Source organism: Mya arenaria, chromosome 16 (assembly GCF_026914265.1).
Source record: "Mya arenaria isolate MELC-2E11 chromosome 16, ASM2691426v1".
Taxonomy (NCBI): domain Eukaryota; kingdom Metazoa; phylum Mollusca; class Bivalvia; order Myida; family Myidae; genus Mya; species Mya arenaria.
Genome location: NC_069137.1, coordinates 30935770 through 30961979, shown reverse-complemented (window position 1 = coordinate 30961979; position 26210 = coordinate 30935770). Strand labels below are relative to the sequence as shown.

Below are 26210 nucleotides of genomic sequence, written 5' to 3'. Positions count from 1 at the left end.
CATTTGACAAGTCTCTTAACCATGACGTATTTTATGCGTATTTTCCGAGAATCTAAAAATAGTAACAAATATCAAGTTTTTGTTTACATTGTTTCCATCATTGTTTTTGACTGAAAATTACAGGAATTTTACCGCTTTTGAACCCATACTACAGCTTTTGAGACCTAAATCTACCTCTCTGTCATTGCCAAAGGTTCACATGTTTGGTTACATGCAAAATTTTAACCAGAATTTCTAAGTGTAATAATAAATGGCCATTATTTGCAATTTTTTTTTTATCTAACTTGGTTATTCAATTAGGTTGGGTGGTTGAATACCATTGTATAAAGTCTCAATGCAATACATCAAGTAGTTGCTGAGATATTATCCTATGTGTGCCAACATGCAAGACCTTAACCAGAATTTCTAAGTCTAATAATAAAGGGCAATTATTTTGCATTAAATGCAAAGTAGAGTTATCTAACTTGATTAATTTAGTAGGTTGGATGGTTGAGTACCATTGTATCAAGTCTCAATGCAATACCTCAAGTAGTTGCTGAGATATTAACCAATGTGTGCTAACACACAAAACCTTAACAAGAATCCTAAGTCGAATAATAAAGGGCAATTATTTGCATTTAGTGCAAACTAGAGTTATCTAACTTGGTTAATTAAGTAGGTTGGATGGTTGAATACCATTGTATCGAGACTCAATGCAATACCTCAAATAGTTGCTGAGATATTAACCAATGTGTGCTTGCACGCAAAACCTTAACCAGAATTTCTAAGTCGAATAATAAAGGGCAACTATTTGCATTAAATATAAACTAGAGTTATCTAACTTGGTTAATTAAGTAGGATGGATGGTTAAGTATCATTGTATTAAGTCTCAATTCAATACCTCATGCAGTTGCTGAGATATTAACCTATGTGTGCTTGAATGCAAAACCTTAACCAGAATTTCTAAGTCAAATAATAAAGGCCTATTATTTGCATTAAATGCAAACTATAGTTATCTAACTTGGTTAATAAGGTAGGTTGGATGGTTGAGTAACATTGTATCAAGTCTCAATGCAATACCTCAAGTAGTTGCTGAGATATTAACCTATGTGTGCTTGCAAGCAAAACCTTAACCAGAATTTCTAAGTCAAATAAGAAAGGCCCATTATTTGCATTAAATGCAAACTAGAGTTATCTAACTTGGTTTATTAAGTAGGTTGGATGGTTGAGTACCATTGTATTAAGTCCCAATGCAATACCTCTAATAGTTGCTGAGATATTTACCTATGTGTGCTTGCACGCAAAGCCTTAACCAAGGGGTGACGCCAACACAGACGCCAACGCCGACACTTGGGTGAGTAGTATAGCTCTCCTTATTCTTCGCATAGTCGAGCTAAAAATGGCTTCCTTTAATAAAGCTGGATTAATAATATTTTGTCAAATTAATCTCAAAATAATATTTGTGTTCAAGTTTAACTGTTTATTATCTTAATACAATTTTATTTCTTGTAAATGTAAAATAAGCAACAAAGGCTTTGAAAAAGCAAGTTTTCAAAAAAATATTGTCGGACCGGCAATTTTCATTTGGACCGACTAAATATCAGAGAGCGAACGACCGAGACTTTTTCTGAACTTTCGCAATGTCTGTCCTGGTATCAAAGAAAAATACACATTCAGTAATCAATCCCGCTTGGCTCAATATTCTCGAGGCTTGAAGTATTTTGGCCTGTCCCTAGAATATCGAGCCAACAAGTTTCGACTGTATACACATGATCTCTTTTAAAACTCTACACTGAAATTTAAGCGCTAATCTACACCATCAAAGTGGGTATACCACGTGATTAATTGGGTCATAAATGCTACGTCAGAAGGCAATATTTTGCTCTTTATGAAGACTTTAAACGAAGATAGCTTTACCGTGCCAAATAAAAACGAAGCTTCATAAAAAGCGCAGCTTTAGCGAAGCTATTTCTTCCCTAAAGCTGCGCTTTTTTTCCAAAGCTGCATTTTTTTCAAAAGCTTTGCAAAAGCTGTGTTTTTTCTGCGCTTTTTTCAAAAGCTGTATTTTTTTCATGAAAGGTTCGCTTTTAGTAAAAAAGCTTCGCTAAACCTTCTTCTTTTGAAAAAATAGCTTCGTCTTTTTGTTTAAGCCATATTTTCCTTAAACAAAAGCTTCGTCTTTAACATAAAAGCTTCGTCTTTTGCATAAAAAGCTTTAAAAGAAAAGACGAAGCTTATTTTTTTTATCTTTTCTTTGTAGGTGCACTTTTGTATTATAAGTGTTTTTTTTAGCTAAAGAATTTTTTCATTTAAAAATTCTGCATTTCATCTCAATTATAATAATTCATGTTCAAGTTAAGAATTTCTTTTATCAGCAGTAATTTAATTGTTTTAGTTTATCCATACATGTGTAAATCTACAATAACATAAAAAAAATATTCAGTCATTCATCAAATTCATACATTCTATTCCTGATTGAATGAAGTATTCAGTCTATTGATGAATGAATGAAATATGGAAAATCCAAAAATAAAATAATACATGGATGAATGAATGAATGAATGAATGATTGATTGATTGATTGATTGATTGATTGATTGCATAAATGAATGAATGATGAATGAATGTGAATGTTTGATTGATTTACTGATGTATTGATTGATTAACTGATGTATTGATTGATTAACTGGTGGATTGATTAGTGAATGAATGAATGAATGAATGAATGAATGAATGAATGAATGAATGAATGAATGAATGAATGAATGAATGAAAGAATGAATGAATGAAAGAATGAATGAATGAAAATTTGAATAAATAATTGAATGAAGGAATTAATAAATAAATTGATTTATTAATTTACTTAATTAGTTACTTTAAATGACTGGATGATGAAAAGAATTATCAATTAATGATTCAAAATAAAATAAAAAAAGTATATCTTTAATAAATCAATGCAATAAATCATAATTTTATAATATTATGCAAAATAATACACTTACAAAATAAACAGTTATTAATTGCATTCAACTGAATTTTCACAGAATCCATATTACATTAATTTCTATACATGTTATGATCATAGATCTTAGGCCACAACAAATTGATCATTTGTTCGTCGGATTTGCCGCACCTAAAATTCGAAAAACGAAAAAAAAATAAAAAAAAAACTTTTTTTTTGCGCCCGCACTTACTATTTGGCCGCGCATATTATTTATTTTTTTACTTCTGAATTTCCTCTATTTTCTGAAGTTTTTTTACTTAAAATTTGAACCTGCAACGTCGACTTCGCCTTTTTTTGAAGGTATTTCCATGCTTTACATTCTCCGCGAGCAAACTTTCCTCGTGTCAGGACAAAATCAGGTCCGGGTAACCGCAAAACAGCCGATATTTGTTGACAGTCTTTTTTGTCGGGAATATTTTGCAGGACGCACCGTTGTTATCTATTTCCGGTATTAAGTTGCCGGATACTTTCAGTTTTCGTTAATGTAAAATACACATTTTTAATTGAAAATCAGTGTCATAGTCAATGGATTATAGTCTTCAGCAAACAACAACAGTTTCACAGCGTCGAAGGCAATAATTATTTATGTGTGTTTTAAGTAATTCATTGTTTTGTACTCAAAATTTAGTGTTTAATAATAACTAAATCAGATTTTGAGTGCAAAACTATTAAAATACACGGACACTCGACTTACAACAAATGAACATGTTTTCGTGAGTTATTTTTTAAATTCTAAAATGCATTTCTCAGTTTTATACTCGTAATTGATAAAAATAGAAGGACTTGTAAATGTTTCAGAAACAGTCTGTATTTTATGCACCATTCAATTGTAGTCCAAATAATTGTACGTTGACGGATTTTTTTTAGATTTTTGATATGGCAAATCCTTCACGTACAAATTGTTTAGTATCAAAAGTGGGTAGTTGTTCCGACCAGGATTCCAGGTTAAAGCATATTGCGTCTATAAAATATAATAAAAACAAAAAATATTACCAGATAATGTTATTTTATATTAGTTCCGTACACAAAAAATAAATATCCAACTTATAATTATGAGTTTGACGGTTTTTCTTCATTTCATTCTGTCAAAACATAACGATATATACATGAAGGGCACCTGCAAGGCTTTTGGGCACAGTTTTAAATCGCTCGGAACACTTCGGCCATGACCGAGTTGTTACGATTGTATAACGAGGTCTATCTCGAAGCTTTGTCGGAGGAGGCCGAGTTATTACGATTGTATCGAGTTGTTCCCCTTCGCATAATAGTTGTCTGTGTCAGTCAACTTTCGTTTTATTGGAAAGGTAAACAACTTGTTTTAATGCATTAAATGCTTGTTTAGTGCAAAATAACATTTCACGTACATGTTAAAATATGAAAATAACTCTTTATGATCAATTTCAACCATAAAATACTTCACTTAAAACAATTTCAATATTTTTAAAACACCCCCGTTTTTTGCATATTCCCGTTTAGACGTTAGGGATTGGAAGAATCCCGTATAACACGTCTATTATTTTAGACTACATTCGATTGTAACCATGCCCCCCCCCCCCCCCCCCCCCCCCCCCCCCCGACCGGGGGTATACCGGAGATAGCCGGTGAAATAGGCCGTGTTTTCACCTTCCAGGTGGCCCCGCAGTGCCGTTGGTTTTACCCGGGGTTTGCTGGACCGAAAGTCAAAGTCCCCGCTATTCCCCGGACCATGGGGGTCGTGGTTACAATTGACTAGTGCGTTACACATACATGTACATGTACAGTATAAAAATAACATCAGTAAAATCAGAAAATAAAACGACTGTTTTAATTTTCTCAATTCTTTTTTCTTATCCATTTGTTTTCTTTGATCGATTTGTAGTAAAGTGGCCTGTTATTAAAGTGGCCTGTTTCTTACGGGCATTGAAGCTATGGAGGGTGTCATGATTTTTTTTTCAAGGCACGGACCTATAAATTGGTTCGTGGTAAAGGCGAGGTCTTGAAAGGGAAACATCTTTATTCCACCACCTGCTCTAATATAATGACCGGTGCCACATTTGCAGATTTTTAATACTGCTTCAATTGTGTTGTCCCGCAATTTAATCGGCAGTGTCTTAAGTAATAGTAAAGCACTGGATCTTATTGCCATTTGTTATATATTTAGACAGATTTTCATGTGATACAATCAAAACCGTTTCATTTATATTTAAACTTCATTTATATTTAAACTAAGAACCTATGTTTGCAATTAAAAAGCATTTCTTGACATATTGCATGATAAATTTAGTAAGAAATAAACTTTTTAATTTTTATTTTATTTTTCGCCTTGCGCTCGCCTCTGAATTGCTATAAATTTTAAAAAAAGTATTTTAATTTTTTTTTTCGCTCGCTCGCTCCTACTTTTTTTGGGCAAAATCCGTAGAACAAATGATCAATTTGTTGTGGCCTTAATGCTTTGTTCATAAGCCATTCCCATGATAAGCCATATTTGTACAACAACCAATCAGAATCTCAGAACCACATTTGAAACAGGGGTGGCCATTTTTCAGCAGGAAGGGTTGGATGTTTTTAAAGGAATTAATGAATTTACACAAATAACAACCATTGATAATTAAAGGGATAAATTAATGATATTAAATTTATGATATAACTACCATAAGATCAGATGAACATGGACAATGATTTGGAATGACAATCCAATCATTTGATGTTTTGTAAAAGATGACATGTAATACTGGTGAGTTAATATTCTGATCTTATACTTATTTTAGTTGTTTATCAATTACTTAATAACCTCAGTGACTATTTTCTTAAACATGTTGGACTTATATTTCAAAATGATATCCAGCTCATAAAAATACAATGAAATTTATAAGATATAGTTTTAAAACTCATTGATTTCTTGTTTTTACCCTTGGTTTAACAGAATATCTATCAAAATTTGCAGAATATTTTTCCATTAAATGTACATCTGATAAGAATCAGTGTTGTTTTCCAAGGGGTAATAAAACTGCCATCTGCCAGATGGCCTACCAGATATTGAAAATTGGATTGATCAATTATGTAAAGTATTAATTAACAATCTGGTAGTTCACACTGTGTAATAAACAGAGCTGTTAGGAACTTCTAAATTTAACAAAAAGGCAATGTAAGGCAGAGTATGAAAAAAGTCATTTTACTATATAGTTGACAGTTTAAAAAAATAGTTTACAATTTAGGTATCATACTGAAAGGTATGCCGCTACACCAACTAATGGTGTAAATATTTAGAAGATCTAAACAAAAATAAACAATATTAAGTATAAATAATGATTTCAAACATTTAGAATATGCTTCCTTGTGGTTTAATAGAGACTATAGTATCAGTGAAAAAAAATTAATATTCAACAATTTCACATCTTAATACAGCAATAAAAGGTCATAATGTTTTGTTTTTATTCTTTATTGGGGAAGTTTATACACAGGTATCAATGGGATATTTATTCATATCATGTGGGAACTAGTGATAAACTAGGCATTGATGTATATATGATATATATTTTATGAAAAGTTTTTTGTTACACCAGTCTGAGGCTTTTTATCCCCTATAGTATAAGAGGGTTGGAGGAAAAAAAAAGCAGCTTTTGCGTTTTTTTGTGAAGCTTTCTGCTCTATTGGATCAAAAAGCGCAGCTATTCTCAAAAGCTGCGCTTTTTGCTTGAAATAGCGAAGCTTTTGCGAAGCTTTGTGCGGTATTGGTCTGAAAAAGCGCAGCTTTTGCGAATAGCTGCGCTTTTTGGCCAATACCGCACAAAGCTTCGCAAAAACTTCGCTATTTCATCATTTTAAATGAAACATAGCACAGTCTTCACCGCTAACAATGCCCTGCCTTTGGTCTTTTACAAGCTTTTGATTGATAGTTTTAATGAAGAAAAGTAAAATATCAAATTTAAAATCTCCTGAACACAAGAAGTTTTACAGAAAATCTGCAATAGCTCAAGGACACCACAGACCGAGCTAAAACCTTGAGTGATCCAATGTTTAGAATGACCCAAAGTTCCATTTTAGTCTGTTGTGAAATATCTTACAATTCATTTTTCAAAATTTAAAGTTTAATTCGCCACCGATTATGTATTGCATTGTTGAAATCGCTCATATGTTCAAAAGCTGTTGTTTACTAAATGTGAATATGTTAAAAAGAAAACCTATAAGGCCACACCAAATTAATGTTTCATTCAGCCGATTTTCCGCTCCTAAGTTTTTGAAAATGTTAAAAACAAAATCTTTTTTTGTGTGCGCCCTCACCTATACTTTTATCACCAACCAGACTTTTTGTGGTTATATTTGTTTTAAAGAGTGAAAAAATAATCAATTATCATTTTTCTACACTTGTTGAAGTGTTTTTGAAAAGGTAAGTATGTGGTTTTTCATACTGTTTATCAATCCGTTAAGCATTGGTTTCAATAAATTCAATCAAAATGGCGGCTTCCAATTTAAACACTGTGGCTGTTTTAATCTTATATTTGCCAATAAATGTGTTTTGACCTTGCTGGAAGTCATTGTTCATCGTCTCATGCACTAAAGGATCTTCAAATGAATCAATTATTATGCAATAAAGCATGTGTGTCTGATACTCAGTAGCTATAATATTGTGTCATTAGTGATTCTTTTTGGATGGAAATCAGAAAAATGAACAATGACTCAATTAAGTATCATTTGATTCAAGTCATCATACAGGTGACCAGAATTTACCTTATGACTTCGATGCGAAAGAAGATAGCTTAACTTAAAAGGAACATGGTTCATTGTTTGGTCCAAATTGATGTATCAAACCTAAGTTTACCACCTTAATTTCTGTTTTCTTTTACAGCATAATCCGGGATTATAAAAACATCTCACTGACCATAAAAGTACTCTAAACATACACTTGTAGTTTTCATTTCGATAAGCAGATGACATCAAATTTACTGTATTTCATAATATCATATGTTACATAATTGTGTCCCTTTTTTGTGTATATATATATATATCTAAATAATCAATAATTAGTTGGTATATCACGGTATTTTTTTTTAAAAATCAGTTTTATGTCATAAGAAGTTCAAAAGTAAAGTATTTTTCTCTGGTCTGAATCTGTCAAAAAAATAAATGGACTGCTGACCTTGTAATACATAAAATGTTTAAATCATTGTAAATCATTTGTAAAATGGCGAAAAAGTTGTAGCAAGTATACATGGACAGGTTAAATAATACACATCAAAAGTGATTTTAGAAAATCAAATGGTAATATAAAATGTTGAGTATAATTATCACATGTGACATACTTGGCTTTTGTAGTAGGGGGATATCAGCAGATTTGTGGTGTACTCCAGCCTGTCATCACGGCAGCACAACATCTCTCAACATACCACCTGCACATAACCCTTCTACAAACGCTGAAAAGGAGAACAATTTTAAGCACCATTTAAAGAAGCTGAGGGCAATGAAGGTCACTCTAAGTTTTCTTTATTTCCTGAGGTATTTGTGTGATGGGGTTTGGTGGACTCGGTGCTGGTTTGAAGATTGTTTTTATGAAGTAACAAAGACTTTTTGTTAATCTTTTTACATAATATTTACTATTATGGGACATTTTGATAGACATCATGCGTAGAACATCATACCAGGCACATTAAAGTGCCTGTGCATAGTGATGAAGTTGAGCGTGTCTGGAATCCGCGTGTAACCAGTACCTGTTCATGACGCATTGAAAACATTGTTGTTTTCTGATATTGACGATTTCTTAAGAACTATTTTGCAGTTTTATTTTTAGAATTTCAGCAGGGGAAAGATGACCATAATATTTGAAAAACAACATCTTTTTAATGAGGGAAAATAGCAGATATTCAGCCCTAAAATTAGCAAAAAATTCAGTGAGTATGTGCGACAATGATAGATGCGGCTCTTAAATATATTGGATCCGCAACAACATGGCTTCAATAAATGTATTAGTGCAGAGCAGGAACCTATCTCTAAATATTGGGGCTGCAGCGCCTGCAGCTACATTCTCATTCATCAGAGGTTTGATAATGATAAATCTCACCTCTGCTTCAATTGCTGCAAAATCAAGTGCAAACTATAAATAGATCATTTTCCTGATATCATCGTCGACCAATCAAAACGCTCGTTACACAAAGCATACACTGAATTTTTATTAATTTTGTAAAGTTAAGCACTTAGTATTGATTCGAATATGAGGTGCTTTTTAGCAAATTTTTCAGCGACAAAACACGCAATGCATTCTGGTACTTAATTTTATAATGGACAAATATTTCAATAAAGTAATCATTGAAATGCAACAAGTCAACCATCAAATATTAAAATAAAGCTAACGAAACATAATTTTAATCTTTAACAATAAATATATGATGCACATATTTTACAATTGTATGTTTTATAATGTAATTAGTTTTCAGGTCAATATGATTGATCATTTCATTTTTATCAGGACTATCTGGGACCAATAACAAATCCTATTCCCAGGGACTATAATGGGGGAGGTGGGGGACAATATTATTGGAGTGTTCTTTGGTGGTGGAGCTGTGGAGAGTGGGTCGGTGGAATTACCGAAAACCCGAAAATCCCCGTAAATACCGAAAATCCCTTCCATTCTCTGAGGTATATAGCGTTTTCTTTAATACGCCCGGATATACTACTTTATTGTGTTCGAATGTTGTATGCCGTAATTGTTGGAGGTTGGAGAGGGGTGGGGAAGCCTAGGGAGGGTGGGGATGGGGGTCGTGGTGACTAAAACCCGGGACCCCCTTTCATTTTACATCGAGTGTGCGAGGTGGTTTGTACGCCGGGAGTAATTACTTATTATTAGTGTCATCGCTTGTATGCCATAGTTGGTTGTAGAGAGGGGAAGGGGAGTCGGTGGAGGGGTGTTGGGGTGACTTAAACGTAATCAAAACCAACGAAGTATGATAACAAGATTTATTCATTCAGTTTCGTTTATGAAAATTGTACTGTATTGGATGACACCGCACAGCAAGACACTTAAATGTGTGATCTGATAAGGCAGCAGACGGTAATAAAGATACACAGAAGTTGTGTACTTTACATGGGCTGGAGTTATTTTGTTATCGTAGATATTGATATTTAATGTTTCAACTTCAAACTAGTAATTCAATTGATATCACATTATATTTTTTTTATTGATTTTCTGATTTTTAATATGTCGTACATTGATTGTTTAATAGCTTTTGTATTGATATTGCTTGTAATTAGTTTATATTGTTGAAAGCGCCTTTGAACGTGTATATAGAAATGGTGCTGTATAAGTTAATCAATAAATAATAATTAATTGTGTATTGTGAACAAGTTGTGTGTCGAGAAAGGTGAATAACTGGTATCAAGCGGGAGTTGATTATACAATTGTCCTTATGTGTATCATAACGAATTGTATGTGTCTCAACTGTTATGTGGAATCGCTTGGTATGTTTCATTGCACAATCTCGTGAAGAAAGAAATGCAAATTGTACAATTTCACTTAAATACCATCACTGCACCTAAATACGAATCATCAACATCATATTAACATTGGTCATGATAGGAAAGTGTTATTAATGAATAAAAGCATAATCTAATATTTTATATCGTAAAGCATACCGTTTAAATACTTACATGCAATACTCGTCTCAATATCGATATGGACATGCCATTGTAAGATATTGGTCCATGTCTGATATCTATCAGTAATGACACCCCGCTGTGACAGATTCTTATCGTGCGGTCAGTACTTGGAACCATGCTGTCACTGATGACTATAATACGATGTGTATTGAACCCCAATCAATGGCGTTCTGGTTCAAAACGGAATGCTCCTGTGAACCAGAAATTAAATCTTGTATTTACACGGAGGTAACAAGTAAGAGTACGCGGTGTATGAAATAAACATCGGAAGTCTGAATATTTATTTCTTAGTGTAATGCAGTTCAAGAGTACGTTGCACGTCAGTGTTTACGATATTAAAGAAATTTAATATAATACACCACTGAGGGCCATATGACATAATAAGGACAGGCCATTTACCCATCGAACGTGTATATGGACCGAGGCGTAAGCCGAGGTCTGTTCACCTTCGGGGGCTGAGTAGGCGGTTATTATAATGCCATATGTCCCGAAGAGGTATATTATATGAAAGAGGATGATCTTAAGCGAAGTGATATTGCTAATTTTCGACCATATGAGAGCGTTCAGTTATGGCAGGATGAATGTGGACTTGAATTGGACCAAAGATTTGTATTATATATATATTTTTTCTAATTTAGATGAAAAACAGATTGTTCATTCACCGTGCCATATTCAGGCAACACCACGAGGAGGCGCTCTCGTCATGGCCCATCCCCCACCCCCACCCAAAACCTACCCTCATTTAGTTGAAGAAGTTTCAACACATTCCTAATTTGTTACGTACTACAGCTTCAGAGAACATTGAAATGCAACAGCATCTTCAAAAAATCATAAAAAATTGGTCTAATTGCAAATAACCTCCCTCCCTTATGGACTTTCATTTCGTATTATTTTAAGACGGACTGCTTATGCAATGTTAAAAATATTCATCAATTAATCCCGAAAGAAATCGATACTTATTTTGAAATAATCATCCTATTCTGCGAAAACAGTTAGGTTGCCGAAACATTCACGGGAATGACCGTAAAGTGATATGTTCGAATTAAAGGTAATTAACAACCGTCTTGCCACTATGACAGTACTCGTGAACTGTACCTTGTTTGTTATATAGACCTATCTAGCTCACAAACATTTTTCTATAAACCTTAATATCCCGTTTTAGAACTATTCACATAAAGGCATACCAGCATTTAAATGGGTTAGTAATCATACAGAAATGCAATGTTTTAAGTCCACGTAAGAGAGCTATGTAATGGCTCTCTTCAGCAGCAATGTAGCACTAACGCGCAAGGGTTGTGGCAAATGTAAAGCATGTATAATAATAGAAGTTAAATACACATATGATAGCCTGAACAGTCAGTGTATAAAACAAAATAAATAAAACATATGTACAAGATGTAAAACTGAGTTGACAAAACAGTTGTATAATGACTGTCAATTATCAATCAAAGCATACAAAGAACCCATGGCTAGAAAGATAGGTATAATGGTGTGACATTGTTGGCAGTACTGTTGAATGTCACGTCAATGCATATGTCTCAGCTTTCCCTAAAGGGGGACATAAACTGAAAACATATGCACCCTTTTTTCATTTTTTAAGTACAGTTGTTACTTCATGCGTACCTTAAAGACTCGAAAGCGAAACGCGAGGAAAATATGCCTGTAACATGTCATGCTGTCGAGCAAGTTCGAACTCTTCATGAACTTTTCCTGAACTATTTTTATTTATTTGTTGTTGATGCGATATAGAGAAATATTTTATCATAAAGCGATGATTAAGGAATAATCCATCCCAGTAAATGTAGTCGACATCAGCTAACCGTATTTATTGCTGGCCGTTTACAAAAGGAGTAATTGCATTTGCGACGTGAGTTGCGCTGAGAGATATGCCACCTCAGTGAGACTGAAGTTTCCCTACAATGGGATTCACGGCGGGTCTCTGCAGCAACAAACTCACGAGCTTAAATGGGTTTCACCGATTGTCTAGCTCTGACATAAATGGTACACCCCAAAATTGAATGTACCATGTATATCGTTTGACATAAAAGTGCATGTTGACATCAGCTAGCCGCTATTATTGCTTATTATTGGCGGATGGTTTTCGACGACGACAAAAGGTTAACGCAATTTGGAAAAAGGAGTAGTTGCACTTGCGACGCGAGTTGTGCTGAAAGATATGCCACCTCAGTGCGACTGAAGTTTCCCTACAATGGGATTCACGGGGGGTCTCTGCAGCAACAAACTCACGCGCTTAAATGGGTTTCACTGATTGTCTAGCTCTGACATAAATGGTACACCCCAAAATTGAATGTACCAAGTATATCGTTTGACCTAAAAGTGCATGTTGACATCAGCTAGCCGCTATTATTGCTTATTATTGGCGGATGGTTTTCGACGACGACAAAAGGTTAACGCAATTTGGAAAAAGGAGTAGTTGCACTTGCGACGCGAGTTGTGCTGAGAGATATGCCACCTCAGTGTGACTGAAGTTTCCGTACAATGGGATTCACGGCGGGTCTCTGTAGCAACAAACTCACGCGCAAGCACTTCAAAGGGTATGACATGTTTTCCAGAGTAGACACAGCATGGCACGAGCAAAAATGATACAAAATGTTACACAATTCAAAAACACATTATATGAACAAAAAGACATACAATAAAACACATAACATCTAAAATGAAAAAAAAAATTGTACCGGACAATGGCGCACAGTAAATCCACAACAAACAATTGAATGCGCCTATGCATGAATTTGATGTTACTCCATATAATGGGAAATTTTCGTTTGGTAATTTTCAAGCTGGACATGATGAAGGCAACGACATCAGCATTTACGTAGTTTCAATTAATCTAGATGTTCCTGTACATAACGAATGTTCTGGTCTTACCGAGCGCCTTATCCGGTGATCTTATATATATATCGAAACAATTAACACACATAATTACAACACAACTGAGAAGCACAATTAAGGCGTTTTCGAAGCACTGCTAGACAAACTGATACATGACATAGGTCTTTAATATATTTAAATGTCCGCTGACTGGATTTAAATGTATGTTTTTTTAATTTCTTTGCCATTTTGCTTTCATCTATATTTGTTTTAATCGGTGGTAGCTGTGTGAATTATTTTGTTGTATTATTTTCATTTTAAAGAAGGATTTTGAAAAGTTATCTGCATTTCATACAGCGCCCTTAACTGACTGTGAACACAAGTGGAGGTTACACAATTTCTACAAACAGTAAAAAACGGGGACCAACTGACAGTTGAAAAGATGGAAATAAACTGGGCAAAAGAAACGCGAAATTATACACCAATAGATTAAGTTTGGTAAAATGTGGCAAATATCACAACAACACAAGCATGACATGGACATAAATAATGGTTGCATAGAAGTATTCATGTTGAGCTCCATTTTTTCGAGAACAACCTCAGTTAAGAAGGTCCGTAAATTCTACATTATATAATGAAAAAAATGTGTAGATTTAAGTTGAAAATAGTTGCCCGTTAATTTTATAAAATTGCAAACATAAGTACAGCTGCTTAATTCAAAGTGTACCGATTTCTTACTTTGTAAACCGTTCATAGACATTTGAGGTTGTTTTCGTAGGAAATGGCCAAGGTGCTCCGAATGAAAACATCGGCGTACATGCATAAATAGATTGCATAGATTATAAATATAACAAAGTGACCACGAAAAAAATATTGCATAGAATAATCAACATCAACTCATTGCACACAATATCTGATACAGTACAAATAAAACATTACAAAATCATGTGCTACTGTCACCGACTTTAATGTGAACTGATTGGTAACTGAATGTGAATTTGCAGTGAGCATTAAAAGTCCTAAATGAGCTAATTCTTGAAAAATAATTTAAATTAAATTATAATACCATATACATCTTTTCGTAAATTTTTACAGTTGTTACAATCTGTGAAATCTTGTCTTACTTAGCAAGTAGCGATGCTTTACTTTATCAAACAGTCGGCTAACCACAATAGAAAATCTGCACAAGTTAGAGAACAAAAGGTGACACACATTACATATAATATTAACATATATACAAAAACAACACTATCTTGAAATACTCCTGTAGTTTAGTATTAAGAATTGTCTTCTGAGAACATTATGCCAAAATATCGAAATGTTAAACCGTCTCATTCTTAACAAATTAAGTTGGTAAATCCCAAACATCTATTTCAGCCGTAATTGCGAGTTAAAAAACGTCACAGATGCTAATATATTAATATGTGTAAACATCTATCTCATTACTTTTAATTAAAATACAATTTGAACTTTTGTATAGAAATGTTAGGTAATGAAACCAAAAAAATAAATAAAAAATATTGCAATGTGCTTCTGGCTGGATTCGAACCATTATCATGAAACCCTCAAAATATTCTTAGTCCCTGTGCTTAACACTACAGGCTAAAGCATTGAGTACCGAGTGGAGGTTTTATTAGGGGTGTGCTACCTTAATGGTCGCATACTTCAGGAACTGTACAAATACATTTCTATATTCCCCAATGTTCTTTCATATTATTTGTACACTGGTGACACGTCATCTTGTTTTGAGTAATAGCTGGATTATACACTCAATTCGCCCATTCTTAATCATCATGATTTAATTTCAGCTCATATAACTGTCTTAGAAAACAACACATTGCAGGGAATGTGTATCGGTTTAGTGGCAGTGAACTGCTACTACCATTCTTCTTTGTGATTACGCTTGGCTAGAATAAATCGCGTTATTAATCACAAGCTGAGGGATTTCGCTTTCTGTACGGCAAATTGGATTCGCACGCACGCAAGCACGCAAGCACAACTGCTTTGACTGTAGTCAGTGGCAAAAGTACAATAAATGAAGACAAACTTCATCCTGCAATGTTTATTATGCTGAACACATGAACAGATACAAATTAACATTATTGACGAATGAAACGAGCACAATTACATGTACCGGCACACTGCCGACCTAATTCTATAAAAACAACTTTTTCAGTCCCTTCTCATTTAAATGTACTTTGTCTCGCATGGACTCGGCTGGAAAACGTATGTGGGGAAGCCGCAAAACTTCAACGAGCTCTCTCTTCCCCAGCAACTGGTTAATTCGTGCGCGCTGGCTTGCAAAAGACCTGTACCCCAACCCGTCCCGGAATGCTCCACGCTCCCCAATCTCCAACACCAGGATGGTAGATACACCACTGTCAAGGAAGTCCTGGGCAATGTGAAGTACGGCCGCCACTATGTCCTTCGGTACGGATGTAGTTGTGATATCATTGCCGCCCAAACTCACTACCACCAAGTCCGCCCCGTACATCTTCACCTGTTTCAAAAGTCCTGGTTTGGGTTTGGAAGCTTTCATCCCGCCCGCACCAAAGAAACGCACCTCCATAGGCACCTAAAAGAATACATTTAATATTGTAAATGGCTTCACAGTCGTTGCCTTTGTAATATTCTTTTCAATTATCACCTCATTGCAACATTGTTTTAATAATTGTCATCCGTATATATTCAATTGAAGTAAAACATAATATATACAAAACAGAATATATATGCGGCCTTTCAATTATAGAATTACTACACAACTTATGACTGTAACATTTCACAGTGTACAAAGTGCTTAAACATCACATATGAATACATAATATATCATTGTACATTCAGACCTAATATTTAGTACGCTTAATTAGGTTGAGTCATTAAATCGTGACAGTAGGTGTTTACAAAAAGTCTACAAGCTGCACTCTCACAGACTGACTATCCTAAAACTTTTTAGTACGAGTATATTGGCATGTCGTTATATATGACAACTAGAAACAAACACGTATAAATCGCCGATGTAAGCTAACTAAATAGGAAGTTAGGTTTTACTGTACATAGTGAGTGAACATGAAAAAACAACGCACCTTGAGGTCCTCATTGCAGAATGCGTCTAGTCGCCAGACGTGACTGTCCCCGAAAATTGCAACTTTCTTCATTTTTAATAACAAGAGTGAACACAACATACATGCAATATATTTGAACACACCTTTATATATACTGACAATCTGACGATTGTGCTCAAGCCATGCCAAGGTGTTAATTCTGCTACAAACACTCATTACACGGTTCTAACTTTGATATATCAACAAGCGCTTTCATTAGGTACTGCGAATTCACACCCTTTTACCAAACACGTGAAATTTAACATATCACGTTCTCAAGGTGTTCCGACTTTAATTAGCCAATTTTAAAATCCATATTCGCTTTCAACTATTCCCCAAATATTCCTCGCCTTTCTTTTTAAAAGCAAATGCTTACAACGCTTTTCCTAAAATGTATTCACTAAATCTATATTGTACTATTATTATACCAAGAACAATACGAATATAATTGATAAAACATACATATATATATAAATAGAAACACTGACGTGCAATGTACTCTTGAACTGCATTGCATTAAGAAATAAATATTCCGACTTCAGATGTTTCTCTCATACACCGCGTACTCTTACTTGTTACCTTCGTGTAAATAAAACAGAACAGATATTTTATTAAGACTTGTACAACGTACATCATCTTCTTAACCACAAATGAATAATAAATAAACAAACACATGGTATGACATAGGTTATACATAATATGAAATAGAATCATAAATACATTCAAAAAAATATTCACATCAGGTGAGGATGAACAAAACTATTATAATTATAAGTGAAAGTTTATCTTCAAATACTCCTTTGTGTAAATACAAGATTTAATTTCTGGTTCACAGGAGCATCCCGTTTTGAACCTGACCGCCATTGGGGTTCAATACACATCGTATTATAGTCATCAGTGACAGCATGGTTCCAAGTACTGACCGCACGATAAGAATCTGTCACAGCGGGGTGTCATTACTGATAGGTATCAGACATGGACCAATATCTCACAATGACATGTCCATATCGATATTGAGACGAATATTTCATGTATGAATTTAAATAGTATGCTTTATGATATTAAATCTTATATTAAGCCTTTATTCATTAAATACACTTTCCTATCATTGTCATTACAAATGTTAAAATATGTTGATGATTCTTATTTAGGTACAGTGATGGTATTTATGTGAAATTGTGCAATTTGCATTTCTTTCTTCGCGAGATTGTGCAATGAAACATACCAAGCGATTCCACATAACAGTTGAGACACATACAAATCGTTATGATACACATAAGAACAATTGTATAAATTAGGCACACAATTGTTAGATATTCTTTTTCTTATGTACAAGTGATTCAAAGGTAATATTTCTACTATTGATACAACCTTATTCATTGTGATTTGACTATAATGTTTTCTGGCTTCATGTAAATGACCGTCCGATACTCGTATTGGGTATCATATGAATTGTAGTTAGAAATTTACATTATATCTGCCGCCATGTATATATGTTTTGTATAGGACCTCATTTGCCATGTTTATGGTATGAGAGAATAAACCGTGTTTGACTTTGACTTGGAATATAATCAACTCCCGCTTGATACCAATTATTCACCTTTCTCGACACACAACTTGTTCACAATACGCAATTATTATTTATCGATTAACTTATACAGCACCATTTTTAACCACACGTTCAAAGGCGCTTTACAACGAAATAAACGGATAACTTATTACAGGAAATATCAATAACAAATAATACACCTTTAAAACATTCAATATACGATATACTTAAAATACGAATAGCAACCAAACACAATGAAATGTGATATTGAACTAGTCGTTAAAACATTAACATATATGAAATTAAAAGGACTTCCCGGGATTTAGCCATCCCCCTCGTCCGACTTCCACACACCCCTCCACCCACCAACAACTTTGGCATACAGGACGACCAAAATGAAGTATTAAATATCGGCGTACACACCCTCGCATACTTTTTTGTATACGGTAAGGTACGACCCTACCCTCCCTTACCTCTACAATTTGAAATGAGATATGTGAAAGTAGTATTTGAGACTTCTTCGTAGCCACCACCCCCTCCTCCGACTCCCCCACCACTCTCCAACCAACCTCAACCACGACATACAACCCACTTAAACACAATACAGTTTTAAACCATACTGCATACTCTTGTGTATGTACTTAGAAATATGAATGGGGTTCCCGGGGTTTAATCACTCCCTGCCCCACCCCAACTACTCCGACTCCCCCACCCCTCTCCAACCACCAAGATATACAGCATACAACCCACTAAAACACAATGCAGTTTTGAAGGAACGGCGTAAGAACCTCCTCGCATACTCTTCTTTTGTACGAACTTTTGAAAATGAAAGGGGGTCCCGGGTTTTAGTCACCACGACCCCCATCCCCACCCTCCCCAGGCTTCCCCACCCCTCTCCAACCTCCAACAATTACGGCATACAACATTCGAACACAATAAAGTAGTAAATCCGGGCGTATTAAAGAAAACGCTATATACCTCAGAGAATGGAAGGGATTTTCGGTATTTACGGGGATTTTCGGGTTTTCGGTAATTCCACCGACCGGTGGAGAGTGGTATATTGACGTTGACACAATTAATTGTTCACATTCACTATAAAATGTATATTTTGATATTTAAAATATACAATCATGTTCCATTTCAAGAAATACATATTTGATATGAGAAAATAAATTACGGGTACGGAATACTCCCCAAATTTTAATATATCAAGCATATTAACTTATGCAAATCCCTGAAATATGTCCAAACAATAATTTGCCCCGCAGAGATGACACATATGGAGGGGCCATAAACCAATATCTTGAGCATTCTAATACACCAGTCCAATTAAGACTGACATAAATTATTAAACAGAAAACTATTTTAAAAAATATGTATTACGAACTTTCAGATTCCCTGGATCTTAAATAATCATATTATTTGAAATTCATGTAAGTTAAATATTTAATGACAGATACATACCATTCTTATTCCTATGTATCGGGAGTTTTCAAAAAAATATTAACAAGAGCCGTCGAAAGACAGCGCGCTCGACTTCGCCGCTTTGACCAAGTTTGGTCTCTTTATGTCAAACCTAACTAAAATTATTCGATACATAAGGTGACTTTGATGCTGCCCTCCAACCAGCCCGCCCAAACAATGATGCAAGTCATTCAAATAACTTGATTTCCAATTATGAAAATGTGGTTAAGAATATACAAATATGCCTTTCAAAGGAAATTAAAAAAAAAAATAATTAAAAATTCAAGGGCCATAATTTGTATTTAGGTTTAAAACGGAGTTATGTTTCTTGTTGTAAGATGGTCGTAAATAATTTTGAATTTTGTTAAGTGCATTTAATGAATGGTATAGAAGTTTTTTTATTCAAATCCCAACTTGCCCTTAACTTTTACTTGCCTAAAACTTTAACCTAAGTCAATCAGGGGCCATAACTTGTATTAAGTATATGGAGTTATGTAACCTCTTTGGATGATGGTCCTGAACAATTGTGTGAAGTATTAAGTCAATTGAATGACGGGTATAGAAGTTATTAAACAATATCCCAACCTGCCCTAAAACTTTAACCTAAGTTCCATAGTCAATCAGGGGCCATAATTTGTATAAAAGATAATATGGAGTTATCTAACCTCATTATGTGATGGCTCTGAACATCTGTGTGAAGTATTGAGTCAATTGAATGAATGGTATTGGAGTTTTAAGTGAAAATCCCAACTTGCCCTAAAACTTTAACCTGCCCTAAAACTTTAACCTAAGTTAATCAGGAGCCATAACGTGTATTTAGGATAATATGGAGTTATGTAACCTCATTGTGTGATGGTCCTCAACAACTGTTTGAAGTATTAAGTCAATTGAACAAAGGATATAGAAGTTATTAATAAATATTCCAACCTGCCCTAAAACTTTAACCTAAGTTCCATAGTCAATCAGGGGCGATAATCTGTGTAAAGAATAATATGGAGTAAAATAATCTAACCTCATCATGTGATGAACCCTGAACAACTGCGTGAAGTATTAAGTCAATTGAATGTAGGGTATTGGACTTATAAGTGAAAATCCCAACTTGCCCTAAAACTTTAACCAGGGCGCCGTCACCGATGCCGACGCCGACGCTGGGGCGAGTAGCATAGCCCACCTATTCTTCAAATAGTTGAGCTAAAAATGACCAAAATGTAATTATCACATGAATATTAAACTAGAAGCGCCGCAATGCGACAAAACCAGGTTTTTGTTATGGGCAATCAGAAATTAAAGCCAATTAATTTGTTGTATGAGCAAGTTCAATCTGCAGCTTCATATAAGCTATATTCACACTAAGATTCATCACTATCCATCAATTCTAACTAAGTTGTTGGGCAGAAAAACATTTTTCTATTTTTAGGAACAGTGACCTTGACCCCACCTCCCAAGCTAGCTCTGCACATAAGCTACCTTCGCTCTAAGTTTCATCAATATCTATCAATGCTAACTAAAGTTATTGGGCAGAAACCATTTTTCTATTTTTAGTAACAGTGACCTTGACCTTAGCCCCTCCCCCCTCAAAAGCAATCACAAGCTAGCTCTTCACATAAGCTACCTACACACCAAGTTTTATCAATATCTGTCAATGCTAACTCAAGTTATTTGGCAGAAACCATTTATCTATTTTAAGTAACAGTGATCTTGACCATTTTTCTATTTTAAGTAAAAGTGACCTTGACCTTAGCCCCACCCCCCTCAAAAGCAATCCCAAGCTAGCTCTTCCCATAAGCTACCTACACACCAAGTTTCATCAATATCTATCAATGCTAACTAAAGTTATTGAACAGAAACCAATGTTTGACGCCCGCCCGCCGCCCGCCCAACAACAACCTCATTCTAATTCATTTCGTTGAAAACCTGGTTAACAAAAGATGTTTGCCAAACATTATGCCCCCTGAGCGCCATGTTGTCAGGATTATTTGGACAATTGAACGAAATATGCATAGACCAAAATGACAGCTGATTAATGTCATTGACATTGGATGCTTTTGCGGAAGTTTTAAGATTATGACCATTCAAAGTGTGAGAATGGAAGGTACAGTTTTTAATCATGTTCAGATGATGACTAATATTTGCAGATAAAAATGATTCCTCTTAGCAGCAGTAAATACATAAATATGACATATTTAAATGATGAATATGAGTTATGACCTTGACCTTTGACTATTTTACTTCAAAATCCATAGTGGTCCTCAAGAGGTCACCTAAAACCTAAATGTCAAGTTTTAGGGCCATAGGTGCAGGAATTGTCGAATTATCACTCAAACAACTTTTTCGCATTCAAGGTCACTGTGACTTGACCTATGACCCAATGACTCCTTAAATCCATAGGGGCCATCAATTGGTCATGCCTAGCCTCCATGTCAAGTTTGTTGATCATAGGTAGAGGCATTGTGGAGATATCATTCGGAAAAGCTTTTTTACCTCTTTCACGTTTGGTAACTTTGGCCTGATGACCCCTAAAATCAAAAGGGGTCATCTACTCCTTAGGCCCAGCCTTCATGTCAAGTTTGATGACCGTATGTCCAGGAATTGTCGAGTGGTGAAGCTTTGGTCTACCGACCGACCAACCGACATGTGCAAAGCAATATTTTTATGTAACCTCCTCTTCTTCGAAGGAGAGCATAAAAAGTATCAAATGAAATATTTTCCTTTTAGTATCACAGAAACTGAAAAGATAAATAATAAATAAATGAGCTACGCCAGTTTTAATATTTTTCTCCTATAAGATTCTATATGAGCCTATTTGTTGGAAGTATACAGGTACAGAAAACTTAAATCATCGCCACTATATTTGAATTTTAAAGGAATGAAGATTAAGTACAAAATATGCGGTAAAAGTATCATTTTATCATCATAAAAGAGAATGAAAACTCTTGTCTCAAGCCAGTTGTCGTCAGGATTCTTTTTGCCATTGGCTATGGGTAATTGCAATGGTTTGCAAACTCCAAGAGAATCTATAAATATACAAGAGCTGTCACAGAATGTGACGAATGCCCCCAAATATGACATTGACCTATGAACAAAGTCAGTACATGAAAGTTGATCTTGCCTTTACATGTCAAATACATAATTAAGTTATTTTAAATTGCCTCTAAACATAAAAAATACCACCCATATTTGACAACCTACACTTTTATGACCTTATATTTAGCATTCCATTGTGAATAAACACAATGGTATCTTTCACCGTAGTACGGAAATGGGTCTTGCACGCGACACGTCATCTTGGTATGTCAAACACATGTGGCAAGTTATTTTAAAATCTGTACATACAAGAAAAAGTTACAGCCCAGACATGACAATCTATACTCTATGTCCTTATATGCAGCACTCCATTGTGATTAAACACCTAAATGTGAGCTTGACCTTAGAGGTTAGGACACTGGTCTTGCATGCGACACGTCGTCTTGGTATGTGAAACAAATGTGGGAAGTTATTTTAAAATCTGTCCAATCAAGGGAAAGTTACAGCCCCGACACGACAACCTATGCTCTAAGTCCTTATATGCAGCACTTCATTGTGAATGAACACTAAGTGTGACCTTGACCTTAGAGGTAGGGACACGGGTCTTGCACGTTTCATGTCGTCTTGGTATGTGGAACATATGTGGGAAGTTGTTTTAAAATCTGTCCATACAAGGGAAAGTTACAGCTCGGACACGACAACCTATGCTCGATGTCCTTATATGCAGCACTCCATTGTGAATATTTACACTAAGTGTGACCTTGACCTTAGAGGTAGGAACACGGGTCTTGTACGCGACACATTGTCTTGGTATGTGGAACACATGTGGCAAGTTATTTTAAATCTGTCCATACAAGGGAAAGTTACAGACCAGACACGAGTTATTGAGCCGGACACACAGACGGACAGACGATGCGATTTTAATATGCCTACCCTTGGGGGCATAAAAACAGCGAAACATGTATGATTGGCTATATTTTTTGCTGTTTGCACTAAGAATGGTGGTGATTGAATTGAGTGTGGTACGCATAGAATCATCACTCTGGTGTACAAGAATGCTGCTCCGACACTGCTGTACACAATTGTTTGATGGGGAATGTACTCCTGCTTGGTGTTATATGACCTCATAAAATCTAGTGACATTTAACCGTAAAGTATGTATTTCTTCTTCAAATTTATTAAATGGGGTCACTCCTACCAATGTGACTGTGAAGAACTTGCCATATAAAAAAAAAAGATTTCACAGTTTGTGACGTATGACCACCCCCCCCCCCCCCCCCCACCCCCACCAAAAGGACCAACGTCATGGCAATATGTCTTATCAACATGGCTGGTGCATTTGCAAGACCACAGTCATTGCATTATGTTTAACCAACATGGCTGGTGATTTACAAGACCCCATTGCGTTATGTCTTACCAACATGGCTGGCCCATTTGCAAGACCACATGGCATTATGTCAAACCCACATGGCTGGTGCATTTGCAAGACCCCATGCCATTATGCCTAACCCACATGGCTGGTGCATTTCAAAGACCACATGACATTATGTCTGTGCTGTAGGATTGAAACTCCTCTATGCATTTAGGGTCTTGCAAATGCGACATTGCCTTTGCATGTCAAATACATAAGGCAAGTTAATGTAAATTGCCTTTGAACATAAAAAGTACCACCCATATCTGACAACCTACACTCTTATGTCCATAGTAAAGAAACATGTCTTGCACGCAACAGGTCATCTTGATATGTCAAAAACATGTGGCAAGTTATTTTAAAATCTGTCCATACAAGAGAAAGTAACAGTCAGGACACAACAAGCTACATGTATACTCTTTGTCCTTATATGCAGCATTCCAAATGTGTGACCTTGACCTTAGAGGTAGGAACACCGGTCTTGCATGCAACACGCCGTCTTGGTATTTCCAACGCAAGTGGCATGTTATTTTAAAATCTGTCCATACATGAGAAAATTACAGCCCTGACATGACCACCTATACTCTATGTCTTTATATGCAGCATTCCATAGTATTCAAACACTAAAGTGTGGCCTTAACCTTAAAGGTACATGTATGCAACACATTGTTTTTATATGCCGAACACATATGGCAAGTTATTTTAAAACCTACAAGAGAAAGTTACAGCCTGGACTGGAAATGACCACTAAATACATGTTATGCCCAACTAATTAGGCCTCATCAACTATTGACTATTTCTTCTGTTTGTAATGCACTAGTCAATTGTAACCACTGCCCCCCCAGGTCTGGGGGTATACCGGGGATAGCCTACGACAGCATACAATACTGAGCCCAAGCAGCTGAGTGATACAGCCACAATAATTGGCTTTAAGGTGAACTTCTTTTACTTTTTAACCTAATGTGTACTGGTTAGCGACCCCTTTTCGGCCGGAAATAGAGGTTTTTCCTATGTTACTTTTGACATAAGATAGCTATTACAATAAAACTTTACACTCAGACAGGTTTGCTCTTCTGACAAAAACTGTGTAATTTGTTTTTAAAAATAGCTTGGGATTCCGAATATTCCCACGTGCAAAGTACCCCTATAATCAATAAGTCAATTGTAACCACGGCTCCCCCATGTTCCGGAAATAGCGGGGACTTTGACTTTCTGTCCAGCCAAGCCCGGGTAAAATCCCTGCCCTTAGGGCACGAACTGATGGTAAAATCCCCGCCAAATGCCCCGTAAACCAGAGACCCTCAGGGTAAAGCCCACTCCCGCTATATTCAGCGCGAAGACAAAACCAACACATTCAACCGGCACTGCAGAGCCACCGGAAAGGTAAAAACTTGGCCCATTTCTCCGGCTATCTCTGTATACCCCCTTACCTTGGGGGGGCCGTGGTTACAATTGACTGGTGCATTATACTGACTTGTTTCACCAGCCTGATCAGTGCCAGTGGAAGTGTTATTTAAAAGTGTTAATAATACAGTATCTGTATTTCTATTCGTGATTTCAAACAATGTACTAACGAAATACGAGTACATACATTTGGAGTAGATGAGTATATCTCAACTTGATCGACTTGGAGATGAGTTCTTATTTACAAAATGTTTGCTATAAGTTCTACACCTGTCAAAGTCGGGCACCTGCGCTTAAGCGATTAACGGGATACACACCACTATTTTCATTTAAGGTTTTGGCTTGTATTACCTTCTCTTTAATACTACGACGGAAAATGTAGTCCTTTGTCAGTTTTGAACACTAGTTAATGTACAGGTGCTTCTGATGTGATAAAAATTGGGGATTGGGAAGGGGTTGCAGTTGACTAATATATCCCGGCCCGGCCCATGTGCGTTTGGTTTGGTACTTGGACCAACAGCAAATCCTACTCCCCGGTTTAGTATAAAATACTGGCCGAATCAGAATAAAATAAAAACCAAAGTAAAAATGGTTTAACGTTACCACTGTGTATTCGGTAAAGGGTCAATAATAGGGTATGAATAAAATACGAAAATAACGTTTATTTTTGCGAAAATAAGATAAGAAAAGTTTTTTTATGAAATTGATTTCTCTGTTATTAAGAATAGAATATATATAACAGGCGTGTATATAGCTGCCTATAGATAGTTGAAAGGTAGAAGAGATGGGGAGAGAGAGAGGGGAAGAGAGACGTGA

General features: G+C 35.5%; 2 protein-coding genes across 2 annotated transcripts in view; both read right to left on the bottom strand.

The window, feature by feature from the left end:
• The window catches only part of LOC128222117 (talin rod domain-containing protein 1-like), a 47406-nt gene extending 21727 nt beyond the window's left edge, over positions 1-25679 (bottom strand). Inside the window, exons 1-2 of the mRNA XM_052930975.1 lie at positions 25582-25679; positions 8263-8373 (exon numbers count right to left, since the gene is read on the bottom strand). The gene's annotated coding sequence lies outside the window, so the exon portion shown is untranslated. The remainder of the gene's footprint in view (positions 1-8262; positions 8374-25581) is intronic.
• LOC128222118 (uncharacterized) lies at positions 15596-17031 on the bottom strand. The gene is made up of 2 exons (XM_052930976.1): positions 16525-17031; positions 15596-16016 (listed from the first exon to the last, which is right to left on the bottom strand). The coding sequence occupies exons 1-2, from the start codon at positions 16717-16719 to the stop codon at positions 15597-15599; spliced, it is 615 nt and encodes a 204-aa protein (XP_052786936.1). The 5' UTR covers positions 16720-17031; the 3' UTR covers position 15596.
• Positions 25680-26210: the final 531 nt, after the last annotated feature.